We start from the raw sequence: 23,369 nt of genomic DNA on the forward strand, positions 1-23,369 counted from the left end.
CGTATCAAACTCATTTTTGTTGGAAGACCAGAAAATGTTATTTTAATATCCTGACCTTTGTGTGTCTTTTGGCCAAAGTTCCATACATCAGAAAACAGTGCTTTGTCTGAGAGCCCTTTAGTAAGAAGTTCTTATGAAGAGTCTGCAACAGTTAGGAGCTTCTAAATGGCATTTCATGCAAACCTCTCTTACCTTGCGAGTACCTGCATTTCCAATTGTGAGTACCTGTTCTGGAGAGCTCTGGCATGCCTTAATTATGGATTTTCCTTTCTTCAGGTTTTGTAAGTTACGACAATCCTGTGTCTGCACAGGCTGCCATTCAGTCAATGAACGGCTTTCAGATTGGCATGAAGCGTCTGAAAGTACAGCTCAAGCGCTCTAAGAATGACAGCAAGCCATACTGAGCGCCCCTCCCCTCCGGGACTGGAGTGAGAAGGATCTTCTGGTAAGTTGGAGAGGAGCGCACTTAGTGATTCGAAGCCCTAAGGCTGTGTTTTTACAGTCCTGGAAGCTGATCCATGCCTTCTATCTGGCACATCTTCCCCTGAAGACTCGGCTGCAGCCTCTGCTGAGAATCCCGCTTCGGATGGAGGACAAGTTTGTGCTTTTGTTTCCAGTGTTTTACTTTGGAGTTTAGGTGCCATATCGCTGAGGTGTTTCTTTTTTATTTTATTTTATTTTTATTTTATTTTATCTTATTTCTCTTTTATTTGAAGTTTGCTGTGTTTGTAACCAGTGTGTGTTGAGAAGGACCAATGCCAGCTCCTTGGGGGTGGGGAGGCAAGGTTAAAGGGAGCAGCAGAAACTGACACCACACTGCCTTGGGCTAGAGAGGAGAAGAGGGAAGCAGAACTGACACCACACCACCATGGGCGAGAGGAGAAGGGAAAGCAGAAATAACACAGAACAGCTGATGAAAACAAAAGATGGGGAAAGAGAAGTGAGTCCATCCAACTTTGGGTGAGCAAAGAATTGACTCCATGTAGCCATTGTCATGCCCCATCCACTCTTTGAAGTTTCCTTAACTGTATGCCATGGTGGGGGGTTAGTAAATCATCTCTAAAGCAGGAGACAGTCTAGAAGGGTGAACACATTAACAAGCCAAAGGAAAACTGCAGTGACTTTATTTTGCTGTATATAAAGTAGTGTTTATATAGCACTGTGAATGTACACAGCACTTTATAAAATTATTAGATAATATCCCTGCCCAGAAAATTTCACTGTCCATTTACAGTTGAATATTAATGAGATGCAGTGAATTACTCCATATTTAAGCAAACTTATTCTATGTACTCTATCTAGGTTTTGTAGAAAGGTATAGAGACAGCTTAGTCTGGATGAAAACATCTGAGGCTGGAAACGAGAAACTTTTTATCCCTGGTAACCTACAGATTTTTTTTGACAATTTTTCTTCTTAACAGTTCATCCATTTCTGTGGAATTCCCCATATTCTGTGGAATAATGTCCTTTTGCAGAGTATTACTTTGAATTCATTCTTATAAGCATAATATAAGTGCTGTTTGTTTCTCTATTAAAATGACTTCAATTGAGATACAAAGCCCAGAGTTACACTAACACAGCTCTTGAGGCTCCTGTTTCATATATGTTCTTAGAGGATTTGATTTCTCAGTCTTAACTCTGTTGCAAAGATAACTTCCTGTTGTGTTTTGTTTTCTAAACAATCTGTGCAGTGATTTGGTCTAGTAATTAGGTATTTATTTATACTGCAGTTTTCCTTTAAGGTGGTGTGTACCAATGCAAAGCTATAACACAGGAGCTGTGGAACCAGAGCAGAGCATTGAGCCATTCAGTCCTATTCTGCTGTTTGGTACTAGCTGTTATCTTCTATATTGAAGGAAAACTGAACACACCCCTTCAATGAACACACGCTTTCTCTGCACACTTGTGAAATTGCTAATGCGTTGCTAAGGGCCTTTGTTATACACTGGTTTTAGGGGGCTCAAAGGACTTTTGACACTCTGGCCTGAGTTTTAAGAAATCAAGAGTAGAGTCCCATTTTATAACCACCAAAATCCACCTCTGTCACAAGAGGAAGTTTACAATTTTTGTGTGTCTTTAACAGAAGTTCCATTTACCTCATATTTTCTCCTTTTCCTTGTTTTATTTGTATTGCTGGTTTGTGATGCTGTTTCCCAGTTAACATTGCAGGCTGGGAGCCAGATTGTGTGTGGGTCAGATGTAGGGTTGAGACATCCTGTTCTGCTCCAGCAGGAGGAGCACTAAACCCATCAAACCTGAGATCCCGTGGTCTGCTGGGAGTGTCAGTGTTCCCAGAGACAGGGCCTCTTGGGATCTCAAACCTCAGAAGTACCAGGCCTGACCCGTAGCATCCAAGAAGAGCCCTTTCCATTCTTAAATTGAAAATCAAACCGTTGATGCCAGTCTGTCTGTATTGATGGCAGACAGCAATCTATCAGTATTATTCAAATCATTTTGTGGTGGCAAAGGTTCAGAGGCCAGATTGCCAAATTTCCCGGTTATGCTGGCATGTGGTACCCTTCCGTGTTAATTATTTGAATCTCTCTAGAAACGTGAACATACACTTAAGTGAACCATGTACACTTGAATTCTGCATGATGGGAAAGATGTGTCCTGGTTTTCTGAGAAAAGAGTGTTGGAGTGTGAAGGCCTCCAGGGTGATAATGGGATTTTTTTTTTTTTTAAATATACATAATATACTTTTCAAAAAAAAAAAAAAGAAAAAAAAAGAAAAAAAAAAGAAAATAAACCAACAACATATTTGGGAGCAACTGCTCCAAGTGCAACCTGCTGTAACCAAGAATGTTGTTTCTATTTTTATAGAAGTTTTATACTGCTCCAGGGTGGAGAATATTTATTACCTAAATTATTTCACTGGAAAAGACTAAAAAAAAAAAAGGCCAGGGTTTTGTAGAATCCTGAATGTGATTGTTTTACACACATAATGATGTGCATGATTGAAACTACTGATTTTCAGTGGCCTGTTTGCAGCCCAATAACTGCTAAATGGGGAAGACGAACGCTGTGAACCAGTGGAGGAGAGCACTGTGCTCTGGGGTCTCTACAGTCACTCTTACCTTCTTTGCACCCTGCCCCACTGTACTATCCAAGACCTTCGTCCTGTCTTTCTTTTAACCTGATGCTCTGGCCTCTTTACGAGTCATTTCAGTCACCCAAAAGTAGATATTCTAGCTCTGCATCCTATAGTGTGTCCTCAATACTGTACCTTATGGATCAAGCTTGGCATTGTTGCAAATAGATGCAACTCCTATTGACATTAGGAGATTGACCAGTTTACACTGTGGCTTAGTTTGATCAGTGACTCCTCCCAGACATAATCACCTTAAGACACCTAACTTGGGCTAGCTCTTGTGCCTTACTGGCATAACTGTAAGTATTGCCAAAAAGATAAGAAAAAAACCAAACAAATCTATGCAGGTTAAATTTTAAAAGGTGTGATCCTCAGATGGTTTGAATCAATGCAGTTCTGCTCTCTTCAGAAGAGCTGCATCAGTTTTCACCAGCTGAAGATGTTGCCCTCTTTGTGTATTTGTTTCAGATTTCCCTTTCTTGGTGTATCTATGTATATGTTGCCAAAGTTAATAAATGTATCGAGTTTGTGACTTGGGCAGATTTTTTTCTGATAACAGAACTGATCAGATAAAGTCAATATTTCTGTGTCTGTTTGGTGGCTGCCACTGACTCTGGAGATTTAGGCTCTTCTTTGCCTTCCAGTCTTAAGACAGGTTTCTTCCTCACTCATTGGCAAGGAAGTCTGGGATTTTGGGGACTTGGGGCTTTTAAATTTTATTGTATTTTTAATTCCTATCATGCTCTCATTCAAGTGCAAATCAAATCAGTGTCAAATGCTTTATATCCTGGATAGTAGGATAAGAGTTGGGTGAGTTCAAATGAACTGCAGAAGGATTGGCTTAAGTAGCCACATGGGCAGAGTATTCTGTATGCTTATAAACCAAAGAATCTGAATTTTCTACAACAAAAGCTAGTAGGTCTTCTGATGAAATGGAATTCCATATTACATGTGCCACCAGGAAATACTTAATATTTTTAGAAACGAGACAGAAATGGTCTACTTCATAGATTTGTTTTCTCACATTTGTTTTTACTAGATATGCCATAATAAGATAAAAGTATTGTGAACAGTTGAAGTCTTGGTCTGATGCCACTTAGTATCAAGTACTGTAGTAAAGAAAATCATAGTCTTCAGTGCCCTCGATAATCAACAGTCCAAAATAGGATTATCTCTTTGTAGCTTAGTTTTTTCTTCCAGTAATACAAAACTTGCATTATTAGAAAATGCTTTTCATATATAGTGATTAAATTTTAATCCTAAACAGAATGAGGATTGGAATTTTTTAAAAGTACCTGAGACAGTGATGGTGAGTATCTCTATATTTTAATACTGAGGCAGTTTACTAGCTATGGGCACTACTCACTGGAAAATAGGTGCCTCGGAAAATTTCTCGCTGGCAAATATATCTATAAGGAGAAAGCTTTTCATCTGAATACTGAAACTCCACGTAGTATGATAGATTCTGCTTGCATGATAGAATTAATTGAAGTGTTTCTTCTAGTTAATGGTTGTGAGTTAGGGAAGAGCAGCCAAGCAGAATGAAATTGTCCCATTTCATTTGGAAATGTCTAAAAGCAATTTGGATAAACCAAATTTCAAATAAAGGGTGCAAGCATGAACACATAAAACACACAAGAAGCTTTGAGAGCTGCTTGTTGCAAACATTTAAATGTATCTACCACAAAATATAAAACACAGAAGGCAGAATCATCACACTTGCGATAATAAAACAAGGACAAACTGGAATAACTTTCCCCAGGTTATTAAGTTCTTATCCAGCATCTCACGGCTTTGCTCTTGCAGGCCAGTGTTTCCTCAGGGCTTTAATGAAACTTAGTCTTTCTCCTCAAATTTGCTGAGCGAAATATTTGAAAAATCCCTATAAAAAAAAAAAACCAAACAAATCACACAAAGAATTTCTATGGTACATGCTTACATGTCACTTGATTTCATGCCTCGTTCCTCATGCCTCAGTTTGTGATGAATTTGCCTTTCTGGTTTAGGATCCCAAAATGTTCCTTATCTCTTGCAGCTCACAAGCTGAGGGGAGAAAACAAAGGTATTTATATCACGTAATATAACAATTATTTATAAAGTCTTCAAGAAAGCTTCAGGAAACACATTTTTTTTCTACACATCAAACTGGCAACAGTGACTGTAGAGCTTCTCAGAGCCCAGAATCCCCTCCTCATGAAGTCAGGGAGCTGGGAATGCAAAATCCCTGTGTAGGCCTAATGGCATGAAAAGTGCTCAGCTAGGACAAGTCTTAACTTGCAGTCAAGTCTTAAGGAATTCTTCTCTGAGATATGGAGGGTTTGTCTTGTATAATTATTTTTCCCCTTCCCCCTTGTTCCAAATCACCCACCCCCAGTTTCATGGGCTCCTAGGGAATGAGAAGGGACTGTAGCTGAAGGAAAGAACATGGATTTCCTGGGCTACTACTGCCTAAGAACTTCCCACATTAGGGTGCAGGAAAAGTCTCAGCCGTCAAACCACCTGTGAATCCCTTATGTCCTCTGTCTTGTCTCTCATGGTCTCAGTCTCTGTGGGCAAATGTTAGCCCTGGAGCCATATTTTTTGGAGTTGGTCTCCTGGGGAGGGAGCTTGCTCTGTTCTTCTCCTTAACAGAGCTAGTGCAGACACTGGGCACAGGGCAAGGCAAATGCATGCTAACCAAAGTGCTCTGGGCTGTGGAAAGCTCCCCAGACTGGGTGTTGAGAGGGAAATCCAGGCCTCTGCTTCAATTTGGTTTCTGGCAGTTTGATGTTTACTTGGTGTCCTTCATGTACTTCGACTTTTACTTGTCCATCGTTGGCATGTGCTGCCCTTCCCTGTCAACTCCCTTCCCCAGGAGATCTCATTGTACAGTGCCCATTCTTGTTCTCTCTCTCCGTGTTTGGATGTACTGCTCTGTGTAACTCAGTGGGTCTCCCTCTTTCTGGTTTGTTTTTTTTTCTAGATTCCTGCCGTTTGTTCATCGTTGTGCCTAAAGCATGTCGATGTGGCGTTCAAGTACATCGTCCAAATCCTTGTCTCTTCAGCTTCTCTGATGCTTGAACTCTCACCTTTGACCTTGTGTTCACCTTTGATGCTGATGTGTATTTTTATTACGTTTGTTTCTTTCTTTTTTTGTTTTTTTTGGTTTGTTTTTTTTTTTCTTTTTGGTTTTATTTTATTTTCGTGCTGCCAAATTGGTTTTGCTAGAAAGACTGCTGCAGGGGAATATTTAAACTTGCATTTGAATATAAAAGAATTTCTATTTTTCTAGACCTTCGTAAGATAACCACTTGATTTTGTGAATCTGATTCTTTGTAATTGTCTTCAGAGCAGCCTTGCTAGCATACCTTGTGAGTATTTGTATTTCTGTGAACATACAGCCAATCACTTTCTAGGCTTAGGGGTTTTTTTCTGTGTGCTTAGTTGGGAAAAAAACATAAAACACCACCGTTTCGAAGAGAAAGTCAATTCTATGGTGTGACTCAATCTTTCAGGAGACTTCCTAGTCACATTTTGCTGATCTGGTTTCTGTGCTTGAGGAGACAGCATGTGTTTTTATGAGTTCAAACTTGTGACTTGAGTGGCATCAGCAGAAAACACTTGAACTACATTTTCTTCTGATTGTAGCTACATTTTTTGCCCAACATTTATTGATTTTTTTTATTATTATTATTATTTTTATTTTTCCCCCCTGCTTCCCTATGTGATTATCAGTCTGCAGTGAAAATTTGATCAAAGTTGATGTTGTATTTTGTTAAGCTCCAGCATGCTTGGGTTCTTTTTTGTAACTACAATCTCCTCAGCAAAATGTGATGTTTCTGTTTTAATCTTTCAAACTAAGATAGTGCCCAGAAATGTTTTGCATGTTTCCTGCTGTTTTCTTCACACCCTCGTATATATCACCTTCACCTCTCCGTTTTCTATAGTTTGTGCAAAAACTGAGCAATTTAATGGGTTTCAAAGGTATCCTTTAAATTGGTGGTTTTGGTATGACAATTATCTGATCAGAAGCCACCTGAGGGCATCTACCTGTGCACTTAGACTGTCTGCCTGACAGAGCACCTGGACCTTGCTCCATCTCCAGTGCTGTCAGAGGCGCCTAGGGGCTTGGCTGCACTGTTCTTGTACTGGAAATTTTGGTGGAAGGAGATAGCTGGGGAGCAGGAAGGTGGGGGAACTTCACAGTATTTCTGCTTCCGAAGTTATCTGAAGCTAGGGCTCCATTGAAACATCTTTTGTATCATTCAGGGCATATTTATGTCAAATCCAGCCCCAGTTTAATACCATCAGTCAGACCTTGATGGCAGGATCCTGGAAAGCAGGATCTAGGTTAGCTCTTGCAATAAAGTGTTGGAAATAGCCCGGAGAAAGCATTTGTAAACCTGGTCCTACAACTGCTGGCTCTTTTCCCAAGCGACAAGCACAATACAACAGCCTCTGCAGCTGTTACCTGAACAGGGTACCATCCCCAGCTCTCTTCTCAAGGGCCTTAGCTGGGGAATCTCTCCGGAGATTTTTTACTTTTTGTTTAGTTTTTAATTGGGCAATGAGCTAAGCAGGTTTTTTTTCTGGCTTGCAGGATGAACTAGAACAGGTTACTGCTTTCTGGGTAGCAGGCTTTCCCCCTACCCTACATACCATCTGCACAGGTAGAAACTGGGATGTAGCTTCTAGATGAAGAGCGTGTACTGTGATGAAGTTTCAGTCAGAAGGAGAAGCAAGCTTGTGTAGGTATCTTAACAGTAGAAAATAATGTGAAATGAAATCCCAGGAGAAGGGGTTTTGCTGAGAAAACAAATCGTGTTTGATTGGATGGAAATCTCACTTTTGTCCAGTGTTTGGGAGAATGCAAAGATGCAAAAGGATTTCTTTTCTATCCTACTCCTGAGTTGGCTGAGGATATCCTCAGCAGATACTGGCTAGACTTGTGGAGACAGTCCTTAATCTGCTTATAAGACAGACCATGTTTGGGATATGGTACATACACCTGGGAGTAAAGCGTGAGGCTGGATGAAAAAAGGAGAGAACCTTGTTGATTTGGGAGGTAGGGTTGTGGGCTGGCTGCTGTTAGTCCCACAGTCTGAATGCACAGGGCTGTGTGTCAGTGGGGGGCACTGGTACCCTGCAGTGTATTGAGTAACTGCCAATACGTTTCTGTACATGAGCATTTGGTTCCATAAGGAACTTTGGAGAAACCTGTGGAAAAACTATCTGAAGAAAACCAAAATGCCAAACGTTGGATGTTTCTTTCCTTTCTTCTTTCCTTTTCTTCCTTTGGTTGTTTTAATTGTTCTGTGGTGGTTTTAATGGATTTGAGACAGTGGAGCAGCAGCTGCCTTTCTGATTTTTGGCTGCTTTTTGTGAATAATTTAAAAAGAAAATTTACATTTTGGAGACAAACCTGTGGGCTTTTTTATTGGTACAAACATTGTATTTAACACTAGGGGTTTTGTACAGTTTTTTGCCTTTTCTACTAGAAAACAATGTAAAGTGATTCACAATGTGACGAGAAAACAAATTGCCACTATGACCAAATGTAGAGTCTGTTCTGCAGTAATGGGATTTAATCAACTCGAAGTCGTGGTTCAGTCGTAGAAATGCTTTTCTTTACCTTGTTTTGAGCTGTTCCTTTTATTATTTTTTTTCTTGTTTTGATTTGCAAAACAAAAATGTCTTTTTTGTGTGAAATTGTGTTGTACTCTGTAGAGAATTACAGATTTTACTTTAATGGTTTAAAAAACAGAGGAGCACGTGTTGCTTTTCTGATCCGATGGCAGAGTTTGTGTAGTGGATTTCAAGATGAAAAGATTTGTTACAAGTTTGGAACGAGCGAGTATGTGTTAAAGGAATTTTCTTCCTTTTGTGTGTGTGTTTTTTTTTCTTTTTTGTCCCAAAGGGCAACTTAAAGCTGTTTTAATTGCACAGACACACCGACAACAAGTCATTTTGTATATGCCAAGTGTGGTACCTTCCTTTGTTTATTTGCTATTAAACTGTTTGAGAAGAGTCCTTGTGTGTTGTATTTGTGTCTCAAACTTGAGGTTCTTTTTGGGTGGGAAGATGAGGAGAGACATGAGAGAATCTTCCAGGTTCTTAGCTGTGAGCCACAAAAGTCTTCATGGCCCAATACCACTTGTTCTGGATGTACAGTATAGCCCTGAGTTTTAACCTTTATGTAGATGACCTACTTTGAGTAGAAATGGGAAAGGTTTTTTGGTTGATTAGCCTCCATTTTGCATCATTTGGCACTGTGTAGCCACTTGCCTGTCCGTGCACTGTGCTTCCTGGTGTTTCAGGGGCTGAATAACCAGTGTAACACCAGACTTCAGCTATATAGGGACAGCACATGTGCGTGGTGGTGTGTGGGGTGTGGGATTAGACAGGCACCAGCTCATACTGCTCCTACGAGCCCCATACCCACCACTGCCTCCTTACCCCTCTGGAACACGGCTAAGCTTGCTGAACCTATCCTGGTTCTGCAGTGCGGTGATATCTGCAGTCCCCAGTGCTCCCAGTCCTTGGAAATACTACACAGGGAAAAAACCCAAATGGGTTGGGATTATTTACTAGCTCAGGTTTTGTGATAAGCAAAAATTACCTGCTTTGCTTTTAGAACTGTGATATGTTAATAATGTGAAATAAAATGAATAAGAAACAAATATTTGGTGTAGGCAAAGTATAATCCATTTAGAAACTTGCCACGAGTTTGACATTAATATTGTCTCTCTCAGAAGGAAAGTACCACAATGGCCATGACTGCCACATTTCTGAAAGCTCCTCAAATTCAGTGATGTTACTCCTTCCTTCTGCTGTCTTGCATCTCAGAGACTGCAAGCGCTTTCAGGGCAGCTACGTTTCTCCTCTGTGTCCTTTTCCTCTGTTATCTGGCATACTCTGTTTCACCCCATTACTTCCTACATGATTGTAAATCTGAGAGCACTTGCAAGCATCGGGATTCAGTGCTGCATTCCTGTCCCTGCAGCGCACCAATTGCGATGCGAGGTGCTGAGCCATCTGCTGCAGAGTGTGCTGGGATCCCTGCGGTTAATTTGCAGCTGTTGAAAAGGGAGGCTGGGGAGATTTCAGCTCAGATATGTCTGAGGTGAAGGATGGAGAGAAACAATTGAGTCAGAAAAAAGGGCTGTTTAGGCAGGATGGAAGATTCTTGCTTATGCAAGAAGTTGGCAAGGCTTATCTTGCACAAAGCTCTGCAGTTGTATCTTACAGAACTTGACACTAGATCCCTCTGGGTAGGTGTATCGAGAGTCAGAGTATTTATCTCTGAAAATAATCAGCATTTCACATGAGTTGTTATATTTATCAACATCAACAGGAAAGACACAAACCTGTAGATTAAGTCCTGATGTTGAATGTTTTCGGAGAAATAGTTTTTCCTCTCGCATCCACCTCCACCTTTCACTACGTGTTCTGACTCCAGTCTCCAATCTTCCTGACTTTACCAGCCATGTTCTGCCGTGTTCATATGGCCAGGAGTCACCGGGACACATTATGAAGACCAGTGGGGAGGAGGACAAGCAGCTCAGCGTGGTCACTCTGAAGAAGTGACTGCGTGATTAGCCACACCGCGTGTATAGCTCCACTGCATGACAGGTGAGATTCCCTAACTTGGTGTTTCCATGCACCTTGCAGGCTTATGTATTTGCAGTTCCTGAGAAGAAACTGTGGATCATTTACTGTAGAAGCCATACTTCAGTCTTGCGTGAACTAGAGCTATGTTGAGCCAGAGACTGATGATCACTCTGCCACTGCTCTTGAAGCAGCACAGGTAGTCAGTGTCTTGGTGATTCTACCAATTTACCCCTCCTTATTTAGGCAGCTGCACTGGGCTTGGGGTGGGATGTTCCATATCAAGAGTATACTTCTGGTTTCTGAAAATGACCAATATGAGCTTGATGGAGCTCAACCTTATTTTACTAGGATAAGTTTTTATCTCAGTGGGTGAGTTTTGAGTTGATTCTTAAGAGACTAAGCACAGTTTCATAGGAGAACTCGAAAGCAAGAACAGTGTGATCAGCAAAATGCAGGACAGATCGATCATTCCCCTCCTGTTAGATGGGTTTTGTCAGACTGCAAAGCATCCTCTTCTCAGTTTGCCTTCTTGTGCAATCTGAGAGTGAATACTGAGGGGAGCAGTGCTTTGGTGAAGTGGTCCAAAAGCATCAGGATGAGTCTGAGGTACAGGCAGGTTACTTGTAGAAGGTTAATTTTGCAAAGTACTCTGCTCCTGCAGAGAATGATGGCATTTTTGTTTTCCTCAGTCCTGGCTTGATTCTTTTATGTAGCAGACTCCAATGTTTGCTGTCCTTGGCCTCTTCTCCAGCCCAGAAATGTGATGGCCTCACCATTTTCAATGCTTTCCAGTGGGACCAGTTTTCTGCATCTTGTGTCCATCCCACCACCCCCCTCCAGAGAGACATATAAGAATTACTGCAGGGAATAGAGACTTAAAATTCTGAATCAGACCTTTATGGAAGCCCTAAAACCTGTAAAGTATCTTGGTAGTAATTTTAACAGTGCTGCTGAAGGGTTTTTACACAGTGACCAGCTGTGCCGCAGCACTCTGTAGATTTTTCCACACTTTCTACTTCCAAAGCCTGAGAGTACACAGAGTCTGTGCTGGGACATCATCTGGCACATTACTGCTCTGAAAAAACAACGCTAAATTTAATAATGCAAATGTCATAGAGTATATAAGCTCCCAGAAGAGACTCAGTCTTGACTACAGCAAGACTTTTCTACCATTTAAAGTGCTTTTCTTTAAAAACTATTTTTCTGAGGATATTTTCGATACAGGTATGGATGAAATCTCTTAGATCATGACAATGATGTAAAGCCTCTGGGCAGACTGGTTCCTTATTTTTGTGTGTCCTGCTTTCCTTGGGGACATTCCCTCAGGAAGGCTCCCTTGGGTTTGTGTTTCCTTAGGCAGCCATGATGCAGGCCATGATGTGGTGGCCTGTGAGCTGATGCTGTTGGTATTTACCTTTGCTTGTGGAAGAACCACCACCAAATTCATATAGGAGGAGGGAGGCAGCTGAAGATGTGCCTGCATGTGGGTCTGTTGTTAAAACCCTGATTTGCCATTTCTTCTCTTTGGCCTGTAAAAGGATCCCAGAACACGTCTGGGACTTTTGTATCTGAAAAACATGAGACTTCCCTGAGGCATTCCCCCACCTTGAAGTTTGATTTCTCTTCTTATAAAGCAGAGTAAATCCATAGATAACCAAGACAGGGCCCATAACAAATACAGCATATCAATGGCTGTATGAAACTGGACTCCTAGAGGAACCAGTCTAAGATTTTTGCTCTTTCAAAGGTGTGTAGGAGAGTTAAAACTATCTTCTAATTGGGCAAACAATTCTCATATGCAATCAGAAGGTGCAGAAATCTGTTGCTTTGGGTCATTAGAGTAATTTTGGTCATTAGATGCAAGTCCAGAGGAGGCCACAAAGTTGCTCCAAGGGCTGGAGCAGCTCTGCTCTGGAGACAGGCTGAGGGAGCTGGGCTGGAGAAGAGAAGGCTCCAGGGAGACCTTAGAGCAGCTCCTTCCTGTAGAACTAAAGGGGCTACAGGAAACCTGGAGAGAGGCTTTGGACAAGGGCCTGTAGGGACAGGACAAGGGGAATGGCTTTAACCTGCCAGAGGGGAGATTGAGATGAGCTCTGAGGCAGAAGTTCTTCCCTGTGATGGTGCTGAGGCGCTGGCACAGGGTGCCCAGAGAAGCTGTGGCTGCCCCATCCCTGGCAGTGTTCAAGGCCAGGTTGGACACAGGGGCTTGGAGCAACCTGCTCTAGTGGAAGGTGTCCCATCCCGTGGCAGGGGTTGGAACTGGATGAGCTTTAACGTCCCTTCCAACACAAACCAGTCTGTGATTATTGTCCTTCATGAAAGATCAGCAAGTTCTGGATGCAGAACTTCAGCAGTGCCTTTGGCATCTTCCACTGAAAACTCTTGGGAGGACTGTCACAGGTATCGAATGGCAGCTAGCAACAGTCAGTAATGAACAAAGCTTTTCAGGATGGTTAGCTGCTTCTTGTCCCTGAAATTAAGAGCTCAGTGCCATATCCAGCAAATGTGTGACAGATTTGGACAAATCCTGTGTCCACACAAAAAGCCAGCTGTGGTCCTTAAAAGCGAAGCTGAATTTTGTGCCTGGTAAAGTATTCAGCACATTGCTGCAAATATAATACTGCACAAGTGTATATGCTGGAGCCCTAGTTCATACCTTTTTAAAGGCACGTATTGTTCCTAAAGCTACTCTCCCAGCTGAGGCTGCCACCTCCCAGCCTAGCCCAGCACCACCAGTGCTTAGAAAGCAGGATGGTCGGAGGGAAGGGGAAGAGACAACCAAGACATCCCTGAGACTGTGGCGATTGTCTCTCCATGGGGTGTTTATAAGCCAGCGCTGGCGGGCAGGGGTGGGCAGTTGGCTCACCATGACCTTGGGAGCCGGGAAGCCTGAGCAGCATTCCTGGGAGCCACGTGAGCCGGACTGGCAGGCGCAGCTGCAGCCAATGGGGAGCAGACCAGCGCTGGCTGCTCGGGTTGAGTTTCACTCCTGTCGCTTGAGATTTTTCTCCTTCTCTCCCTGTTGTACTTTTCCTCTTTGTTTATGGGATTGGACAGGCGGATGCGCTGATGGAGTCCTAGAGAGCAAGACGTTTGCCCACTGGATTTGGGATTCTACCTTCAGTGCTGAGCAACCACTTCTTGCCATTGCCTACCACAACTCCAGCCCCCTGCCATGGGTGGGCTTTTATGGCTCCAAGCCTTCTGAGCACACAACCCACCCTCCTCTATCAGGGCATTTTATGTTGTGTTCTCTTCGATGCATTTGCTTTTTGTTGTCCTTAGAGGTTAGTGTATGAGGCTTTTTAATGCACGGGAGATGGGTCAGGACCAGACAAAGCAACAGATAGAGAAAGGACTCAATCTTTACCAGTCTAATCAGACCGAAAAAGCCCTGCGAGTCTGGATGAGGGTGTTGGAGAAGTCTGCGGATCCTGCTGGCAGGTTTCGGGTTTTGGGTTGCCTCATCACTGCTCATGCAGAGATGGGCAGATACAAAGATATGCTGAAGGTAAGGAACTGGAGATGAATGCATGCCATGGTGTGGTACCCACTACGGAGAGTGGCTGGAGATTAGAATGTGAAATTGGGGGTTTACTTTGTATATAGTAGAACATACCAGATACTGAGCGCAAATTGTGTGCTGCTGTAATCACTGGGTTGTCCAATAGCTCCAGCCCACAAGGCACATAGAATACTACTTTTCATTGGGTCTGGTCCCTCAGGATATCCAGGTTATTGAGGTTCTCCAGTTAATAATGGGGACCTTTCTTGATCTATTCCCCACATGCAGGCACATCATATTATCAAGCTTCAAGAAAAGAGATGAAAACAGGGCCTTTGCTCACTTGAAGCTCTTCACAGCGTGTATGTCAGTGTAAGAAGAGATCTCCAAGTGGATTCTGTAGAATAAGCAGCAGTCTTGAAAAGACATGTGTTGTCTTGTTCTTCAGCTGCTGTTTGATATCTAATGCAGATGTTACTTTGGTTTTATTACAATTCTTTGTTTGCAAAGGGGCTGATTAAGAGGGGAGGGAAAATGCTTTTTTGGCAGGGGGATTGAGACATTCCAGGAGGGGTCTGACATTTGAGGTCAGAGAGGGGCTCCCAGTTGTCAGGACAGCATAGAAGAAAGAAGGATATATAGGGCTTGAGTGGTAAAAGAAGCTGAAGTTACGTTTCAAGAGCATGAGGATAAATGTGTTTGATTAAATGAACAAAAAAGCTGATGTGTGGATCTGAGAAGTAACGGGATGCATGCAGAGAGCAGCAGGCAATGTTTGGGAGACTGACTCAGGAATCTGGGAAACGAGGCAAGACGATGTTGTAATAGTCTTAAGAAACCATCCCAGCCTGAAATAGGGTCTTGCTGAAGGGTCTTGATATTCTTGTCCTGGAGTTTTGGTTTGCCTCTTACTAGATTAGTAATTATTCAGCATTTAGCACAAAACATGGACAAGAGCCCACATCTCATTGAAAAGTTTTTGGTAGCTCTGTTTAGGGAGGGGGGAAGCACATTTTATTAGTAAACCCATGCCCTGTCTTAAAACCAAATACTTGGGATGAAGAAGAGGGGTGTTAATACACTTGGAAAACATTTGAAGAGAAACAATTCTGATAAGTGATGTGGAATTAGGTGGTGGCAGAAACAACAGACTGATTAGGGAGAAGTAAAAAAGATGTGGGTACCTGAAGGAAATAGTGAAGGCTTCAGGAAAACAAGAAACAATCAGAGGAGTGGGCTCAGTATAGAATCATAGAATATACCTGAACCTTTGTTTGCTACCTGAGAACAGAAAGAGGGGTCAGAACAGGTGAATTTTAGTTCTTCCCAGTATTAGGAAGAAAAAATAGCTTCAGTCAAACTGAAGATTTTATACCACGAGTGATCAAAGATGGAGGAAGAACTTTAGCAGTAAATCACAGAGGAAATAACAGGAGAAAAGGAGGCAGAATTAAAGGTATGAAATTAACTGTGATTTAAGAAGGGTTTGCGATGGAGAGAAAAATTACTTCACACCAAGGAAAGAGGCTCTGGCAATCAGGAAATAACGCAGAACTTGTACAAAGGTAAGGGAATGTGGGGAGCCATGAGCTAATGCACAGTACTGGGTCCACACAGCAGCTTTCCTACAGCGTGGAGGAAACTGAGAACATATATCCCCAAATATATGCAATTATGGTTGGTGGTTTTTTGTTCATTTTGTGAAGAATTTTACAATGTTATAGTAGCTTAAATTACTATGTGTTGCCACTGTACAAAAACAGGAAGTAATTGGTGCCCTTGGGAATTGTTATCCATAAACCTCTAACTGATAATCTCTAATGAAAATACATACAGAGAAAATTGCTATATATTTACCTTTGCTACTGGTATTAGTTCAAGCCTGCAGTGTGCTTGGTTCACCCCAGAACACTAGAGTCACTGCTCAGAAGAGTTTGCAGTCTAAAAGAAGGAGACTTCAAGCCATTTAGGAGAACTGTATGCAATTAATCCTGAAGGTAATAGAACAAAAACTGTGAAGACTGAAATTCATTAGTAAAAACTAATGAAAAGTAGCAGCTTGCTTACTTTTATTAAAGGGTACTTTAATATTTTAAGAATTCCAGAGAAAAGGGGAATAAATTAAACTGAGTGAAAGAAAACTGAGCAGCACTGTGTCAGATGCGTCCTGCTTCTCTTTAGGGCCTTTAACAGCTTTCTTCCACTAACCACCAGCTGAGTTAATCTGTGTGGAGAGAGGGAGAGGTTGCTTCAGACTGCTCATAGGCCTTTTAAACCACCAGATAACTGCTCAGTGTAGACCATGCTTCTCAGTCTGTGCTGCTGGACTGCACCCTGCTCAGAGAGGAGCCGTTTCTCCAGCACAGGGTGCTGCTCTGTGGGTGTTTGAGCTGCACTTAAATAAACTACACACTTTTATAAACACTGTCTTTTCTACTTCAAGTTTGCAGTGGTACAGACTGACACAGCACGGGAGCTGGAAGACCCGGATTTCCTTACAGAGAGCTACCTGAACCTGGCTCGCAGCAACGAGAAACTCTGTGAATTCCAGAAAACAATCTCTTACTGTAAGACGTGCCTGAACATGCAGGGTACGACGGTGAGCCTGCAGCTGAACGGCCAGGTGAGCCTCAGCATGGGCAATGCCTTCTTGGGCCTCAGCGTTTTCCAGAAGGCTCTGGAGTGCTTTGAGAAGGCTTTACGCTACGCACACAACAACGATGACAAGATGCTGGAGTGTCGAGTCTGCTGCAGCCTCGGGAACTTCTATGCACAGCTAAAGGTGAGGTCACCTAAAGGACAGAAGGGTGATTGTCTCATGGATTCAGGAAAGAATTGGAAGTGGTGTGGATTTCGGCTTATTGCTTTGCTATAGGATGTGAAGTACTGAGAGAGCGTTGAAAGCTAAAATCTCTTCTTTGTAAAATCACCATCCTTCACAGTAAGGATGGCAGGGTTAGTGCAGTGTTCATACAGCACAGCAGAAGCAGCTGTGAATGTTCCTGTGTGCTGAAAAGATCAGACTTAGCTTCAAAGAAGATCACATCAGAGGAGGTACTGTCTGTACACAGGGCTGGCAGCCAGAACTCACGGATTCTCTTCTTCTACCATTATCACAGGCAAATAGCTATTGATGTGAGCAAAACCAGGCGGGAGCTGAGGATGGGGGTGATTCACCAAGTTCTAACTTCTGTTACAAACAGCACCGAATAGGTTTTCCTCACAAAGTCTTGATTTTTGTCACTAGTGAAAGACTCACCAACTGAAGTGTTGAGAACTATCAGTAAACCTCCCTCCTAATGCCCAAAATAAAGACAATAACATTGTGCTGGGTACTTTTAAGGTATGAAATAAAAAGGGAGAAAGAAAATTGTACAAGTTGTGGTTTCCTTTGAGCATCTCAGAGAATCAAAAAATATGAGGCCTTTTTCATCTCTGCACTCTCATGTAACTTACTTGAGAATGCGTTTAGATAGTTAGGTAACAGTTTTGCATAATTATGGTAAAGTAAAATTTCTTTTAAAAATGCTTTTAATGCAGAAAGATGCCTAAAAATGAAAATATGTTACATTAGTACTTCTTGGGGATTTGGCGAGGCCATAATTCATTGTTCCTGTTTCCTGGAATATGATGGATAACCAGATTCTGACTTTCCATATGGAGAACATAAGGGCTCCATGTAGATGTTGAAAGCAGAGATGATGTCAGAGCAGAGGTTTTCAGCCTTTGGTTGTAGAGAAGGGTAAATAGTTGCTTTTTTATCTTTTATTTTTGCTGTAACTGCTGTCTGTCTGTCTTACAGGACTACGAGAAAGCCTTATTCTTCCCATGTAAAGCAGCTGAGCTGGTGAATGATTATGGCAAGGGCTGGAGCTTGAAGTACCGTGCAATGAGCCAGTACCACATGGCAGTGGCCTATCGGAAGCTGGGGCGCTTGGCAGATGCTATGGACTGCTGTGAGGTACAGGGTGCAGGCAGATGCAGAGCTGTCAGAGGTCTCTGCAAGGGGATCTTCCCTACAGGACTGGGAGGAAGAGATACACATGACATTCACACTTGTCTCTAGATGTTCCTGTTGCCTCCCAACCTTAGAGCTGTGGTTTCAGTAGCCCAGAGGGGCTCAGAAGTTTGGGTCTATGAATTCCCCTTGGTTGGGAACATGCAAACAAGACTTTGTGGCTGCAGTGCACAGCCCCAGCACTGCTGTTTTAAATGAGGGACAAGCTCTTTTACTGACCAAAGACAATTTCTTTCAGGAGTCCATGAAGATAGCCCTGCAGCACGGCGACCGGCCTCTGCAAGCACTGTGTCTGCTGTGCTTTGCAGATATCCATCGCAGTCGCAAAGACATACAGGTACAGCTCTTTCCTGCCAGGGAGGACAGAGGGGATAGCAAGAGGGTGTGCAAAGCAGGCCATAGCAAAACATGTGTTTTCCTCCCTGCTTCTACAGACAGCCTTTCCTCGGTATGATTCCTCCATGAGCATCATGACAGAGATTGGAAACCGCCTGGGCCTGATCCAGGTGCTGCTTGGAGTGACCAAGTGCTGGATGATCCAGAAGGAGCTGGACAAGGTCAGTTACAAACTTGTTTCTACAGAAGTTCGTGAGACAAGATTGGAGCATACAATCTTTTTCTGAACTGTGTGCCTATTGAGGTGCAGTAGAGACCTGTACCCCTTGGTTCTACCAACAGGGTCTGTTGCTTGTACAGTTACATTTCTCCAAATGGTCCCTCTCAGCCAGGAATTTGTTACTAACGGCATGAACATCCATTCTGAGTCAGAGAGCTAACATACAGAAGTGTCTCATCAGTCAATCCTCATGACTTTAAGCATTACACTGAGAAGCCAGCACTAAGAGAAGGAAGCCTACTCCGACATTGTAGCCAATCAGCTTATGCTTGTGCTCTGAAATAGATTCCACTGCCTACTTAACAGCTATGAGTTAAGCTCATTGTTGTAATAGTGATGATGTTTAAACAGCTCTACAGCTCCACCATGTGCTTTGCAGACAAACGTGGCATTAAATTCCTGGAGAAACTTTGAAGGCATAGAAACTGTGATGTGAAACAGAGAAATGAGGGCAGAAAATCATATAGGAATGAACAACTGGTCAGTGTAGTGCAAGTGGGTGATGTTACTTACTTTGAAAATGCTTATATATGTAAGTTATATACACTTACGGCAGTGTATATAAGTTAAAATCCAGATTGCACTAGATGCAGCAGATTACACTGCAGGAACATTACTGAGCTGCAGAATGAGACGCTCAGAGACTAGCCTTGAACTAGTGCTGAAGAATCTGGAATGCCTGTGCAGTGCTCCATCAGGATGCTGGTTCGGGTGTAAAGATGATTTAGATTCATTCTTATCACTCATATGAGACACACAGAATTTTAGCTCAAAGCATCCCAGATATTAGGAAATCAAGTTTCTGTCTGTCAGAAAAGACAAACTCAAGGTGCTGTCGGCATCTGAGTTTGCCTACAGCAAGGAATCAGTTGGGTGAGATGCCTTGCAGTCTCAGCAAGTAAACACTGTGTTTGCAATGGAAGAAGAAACTGTGGACTTAAACTTTGCTCAGTGTAATCCCAGCCTCATCTCATATTCAAAAGATAGGACAGGACACAGCAGGTAGGCCTCCACATAAAGGAATATTCAGAGCACTCATCAAACCCCTACATCTGCTGATCCCACACCCAGCCATTGCCACCCTCTGGTATCACAAGCAGCTCTCACTTGTGAGAGCCTGGGGAAGGCTTTGCACAGAGCCCTAACCTCACCAAAATCAAGAGAATGAATAGATGAATCTTGTATTCTGCTCCAGGCATTAGCAGGAAATCTGCCCTGGTGGGTCAGGGACCTCATGCCCATTGCCCCAGATGTGACCTCCTCAGATGTCACAGCCCTGAATACTCACCCAAGCCTGTTCCTCAACTTGCCAGTCCCAGTTTCCATGCTACTCATCCCAATATCAGTTACCTAATAAAGCAGTTTGCCAACTCTCCACTTGCAGATTCCCTGTTCTTGTCTTAGCTTCCTCCATCTTCCCAGCCTTCTCAACCAGTTAATCCATTTCCTTTCATTTGCATGTGGTCGATGCTGTTGCAGATCCTCCCAGGCTGCTGTCAGTGTGCAGATCCTCTCAGGCTGTTTGCCCAAACTCTTGTGCAGTCTCGTATTCCTGTCCAAGACAAACTGTCCCCTGGACTTCTCAGCATCTCTTCCCCCACCCCACATGCTTCACTTTGATTCTTAGTCCCAGCCATTCATTTCAGGGTTTTCCAGTAGCCAGCACTCTTCCTAGGCACAGCTCTCACTAACTGGTAGCCTTCAGTTCCTGCTTCCCTCTTCGACACGTTCCTTATCCTAGGCTGTTGCTGCCACCACAGGTCTAATGCCATCTCCTCTGTATTCAAAGTCCTTTCATCTCATCTGGTCCTCCTCTGCTAGAATAGTAGTAATGCCAAATTATAGGGTAGAAGTTTTATAATGTTCCTCCCGAAAACTACTGCATCACAAGGAGACCTCTTCTTCTCCTTGGACAAATCTGAAGCAGATCTCAATAGTTGTGGTAAAAAGACTGATGATCAGAACAGTGAGGAACACTGTGGCATTTAGCAGAAAGTAGGGACTCATTTTGGGTAACAGCTGCTATGCTAAATACTTTCCTTCAGATTGAAAAAGATGGATAGCAGTACACTCTTACATCACATCATGTGCAAAGTGGATCTGTAACAGCAGGGGGAAAATGGAAGAGCTTTGTGTGTTGGTGGTGCTGATCCCCTTCCTCCCCTCTTGTACAAGTGAAATTGGAGTTGCCCAATGACTACTGAGCCTGCAGGGTAGGATGGGGAAAAGGCACAAGGTTTGCTTGTGCTTCATCCCACCCCCAGTGGGCATGTGTGACTGAGTTTAAGTCTTACTCCCCCTGCTTGGAAATACCAGCCTCTGCCAACATCATACCCCCCATTGCACCGTATGGCTGTAACAGAAATGCAGCTCTTGGATTATCTATCTGTGGTCCTTCAGAAGCCAAGCTTTTCTTATGGATGAACTTTTGGGAGGGGAGGGAAATCTGCCAGATGGCTATCCTGCATCTCCTCAGCTGCAGTGGTGCTTGTTTATCCAAATGCTACTCTGTACCTCTTTACCGCTCTCTTTTAATAAGTCCCATAGGACATTCATACAAGTCTGGTTTTTATATATCAGGTTGAGAACTGATGATGCATGCTCTCCATTTACAGGCTCTGGAAAGCATTGAAAAGGCACAGGAGCTGGCAGAGGGACTAGGGAACAAGGTAGGATCCTACAGCTTCTCTTCAGCACTGTCTGTAGTTTTGTGTCAGGCAGCTTAAGAACCCAAGTATTGAAATATCCAGACTTGTTCTTGCTGATTAACATGTCTATATTAACAAGTCAGTGCCTGGGACTTGGTTTGTTGTGAAGTGTTTAATGATGGGCAGTTGCAGAGATGATAATCAGTGTGCAGGTCGGAAAAGTGAGGGAAGAATCACAATGGGATAAATAAAGGGGAACGGGAAGCAGTAAAAAGAGGATATTAAACAAGCAGAGAGCTACGGTATTGGGGGTCTCTTCTTGAAAAGCATTATTGCCCTGAGCAGCAGCTGAACCGTGTGCTGGCTGGAGGCAAAGGGAGGTGAAGTACAGCCTGTGTCATGGATAGCTGAGGAAAACCACTGATGAAAGAGCTACCTAGTGCCTCAAACCTGGTGTCCCCTTTTGTGATAGAGGGAAGCAGGGTTAATGGCAGGAAGTGCTGGGAGACAGAATGTCCTTATGACTGATCCTGTCCCTCGGGCAGCTTTCTGTGCTGATGTTTCCCTGGCTGGCTGATGGGGCTGTAGTGGTTTCCACTGCTGTTCCTGGTCTGTCTTCACCTTGTTGTTCACTTCTCTTGTTTCTGCCCTTCGTGTGCAGCTTGGCCTGCTGAAGCTCCACTGCCTGTGTGAAAGGATCTATCGCACAAAGGGGCAGCAGCGAGAATTGCGTGACCATGTAGTGAAGTTCCATGAATGCGTGGAGGAGATGGAGCTGTACTGTGGCATGTGTGGAGAGTCCATTGGGGAGAAGAACAACCAGCTCCAGGCGCTGCCTTGCTCCCACTTCTTCCACTTAAAGTAATGAGCTGGAAGTACCAAAGATCCTTGTTGTGACATTAGTCACAGGAAAGAGCTGTTCATGCCCAGAGTAGGACAGCCCTGTGCACGCTGTTCCCTAGGTCTTTGTCCTGCTTTGCCCTACAGGATCCCATTGCAGTGCTGTGAATCTCATGGCCTTGAAGGGCGAGATTTCATAGAACCATAGAATGGTTTGGGTTGGAAGGGACCTTAAAGCTCATCCAGTTCCAACCCCCTGCCACGGGGGGTGGATGTAGGTATAACGTCCATCCCATTCCCAGTTCTGTCCTCTAAATGGTTGCTCACTGATTCAGGTGCTTAGCCCAGTTCACAGATTCTTATTTAATTCCTCCTGGGGAGTCAGTTCTTCACTCCCAGGGCCAGTCTGGATTTTTACCCTGAATCCCCCCATTTTCTCTCTCATCTGGCTACACTGAGGTGAAGGTGTTGGGTCTGCCATTGTGCTACTACCATGAAAGTTTAGCTATACCATCATTTTATTTTTAGAGGAAACGCAAGTGTAACAAAACACTTGGTTCTGAAAATTAAGAACGTAAAGACATTTAAAGCCCAATGACACCAGCATTAGGATCAAAGTACTGGGCAGGGAGAGGTGCCCGATGAGCCCTGAGGGTTTGTCTCCAGCACTCCAGGAACTTACTTTTAAAGAGGGACGTGCTGAAGCGTGGAAGAGAGATCATATCGGGAATAACATTACGTGGTTAATACAGGGAGCAGGAGCGGCGCCGCGGGCGCAGAGCCCCCCCACAAACGACCTCCTCCCTTTGCAGGTGCCTCCAGACCAACGGGACCCGGGGCTGCCCCAACTGCCGCCGCTTGTCGGTGAAGCCCGGCTACGTCTGACCCTGCCGCGGGGCTCGGCCTGCGCCTCTGGAACTGCGGCACCCCCGCTGTGCTCGGGGGCCCTTCGGGGCCGGGGTGGGCGGCGGGGTCCCCTCGGCTTCTCCCCTTCGCTCGGCGGGCTGGGGCTCGGCCCGGCTGCGCTGCTCTGTACGGGCACTGACAGCAATAAAGCGCTC

General features: G+C 43.7%; 2 protein-coding genes across 16 annotated transcripts in view; both read left to right on the forward strand.

Moving 5' to 3' along the window:
• Window positions 1-9,097, forward strand: part of CELF1 (CUGBP Elav-like family member 1) — a 63,402-nt gene extending 54,305 nt beyond the window's left edge. For 5 of the 14 annotated variants that reach the window (XM_030484768.1, XM_030484769.1, XM_030484765.1 and 2 more), the window contains one exon: window positions 277-9,078. In XM_030484768.1, the coding sequence (XP_030340628.1) occupies window positions 277-404 (128 nt within the window). In that variant the 3' untranslated portion in view covers window positions 405-9,078. Of the gene's footprint in view, window positions 1-276 lie in introns of all 14 variants that reach the window. The other 9 variants (XM_030484761.1, XM_030484762.1, XM_032919894.1 and 6 more) reach the window with 4 other exon arrangements.
• Window positions 9,098-9,196: 99 nt separating this feature from the next.
• Window positions 9,197-23,246, forward strand: RAPSN (receptor associated protein of the synapse). 2 transcript variants are annotated; one of them, XM_030484772.1, is made up of 9 exons: window positions 9,197-10,702; window positions 13,969-14,192; window positions 16,630-16,968; window positions 17,989-18,147; window positions 18,443-18,541; window positions 18,639-18,761; window positions 21,436-21,489; window positions 22,130-22,329; window positions 23,121-23,246. In XM_030484772.1, exons 2-9 carry the CDS (start codon window positions 13,977-13,979, stop codon window positions 23,191-23,193), a joined length of 1,263 nt encoding a protein of 420 aa, XP_030340632.1. In that variant the 5' UTR covers window positions 9,197-10,702; window positions 13,969-13,976; the 3' UTR covers window positions 23,194-23,246. The 2 variants fall into 2 exon arrangements, with proteins under 2 accessions (XP_030340632.1, XP_030340633.1); XM_030484773.1 differs by lacking the exon at window positions 9,197-10,702 and having other exon boundaries at window positions 12,947-14,192.
• Window positions 23,247-23,369: the final 123 nt, after the last annotated feature.

Source organism: Strigops habroptila, chromosome 4 (assembly GCF_004027225.2).
Source record: "Strigops habroptila isolate Jane chromosome 4, bStrHab1.2.pri, whole genome shotgun sequence".
Taxonomy (NCBI): Eukaryota; Metazoa; Chordata; class Aves; order Psittaciformes; family Psittacidae; genus Strigops; species Strigops habroptila.

Excerpts from the sequence above, each read along its gene's own strand:
- RAPSN (XM_030484772.1), top strand. The coding sequence starts at position 13,977 with ATGAGGCTTTTTAATGCACGGGAGATGGGTCAGGACCAGACAAAGCAA. Across the intron at positions 14,193-16,629 it reads GATACAAAGATATGCTGAAG|TTTGCAGTGGTACAGACTGA; the intron begins GTAAGGAACTGG and ends TTCTACTTCAAG. Across the intron at positions 18,762-21,435 it reads TCCAGAAGGAGCTGGACAAG|GCTCTGGAAAGCATTGAAAA; the intron begins GTCAGTTACAAA and ends CTCCATTTACAG.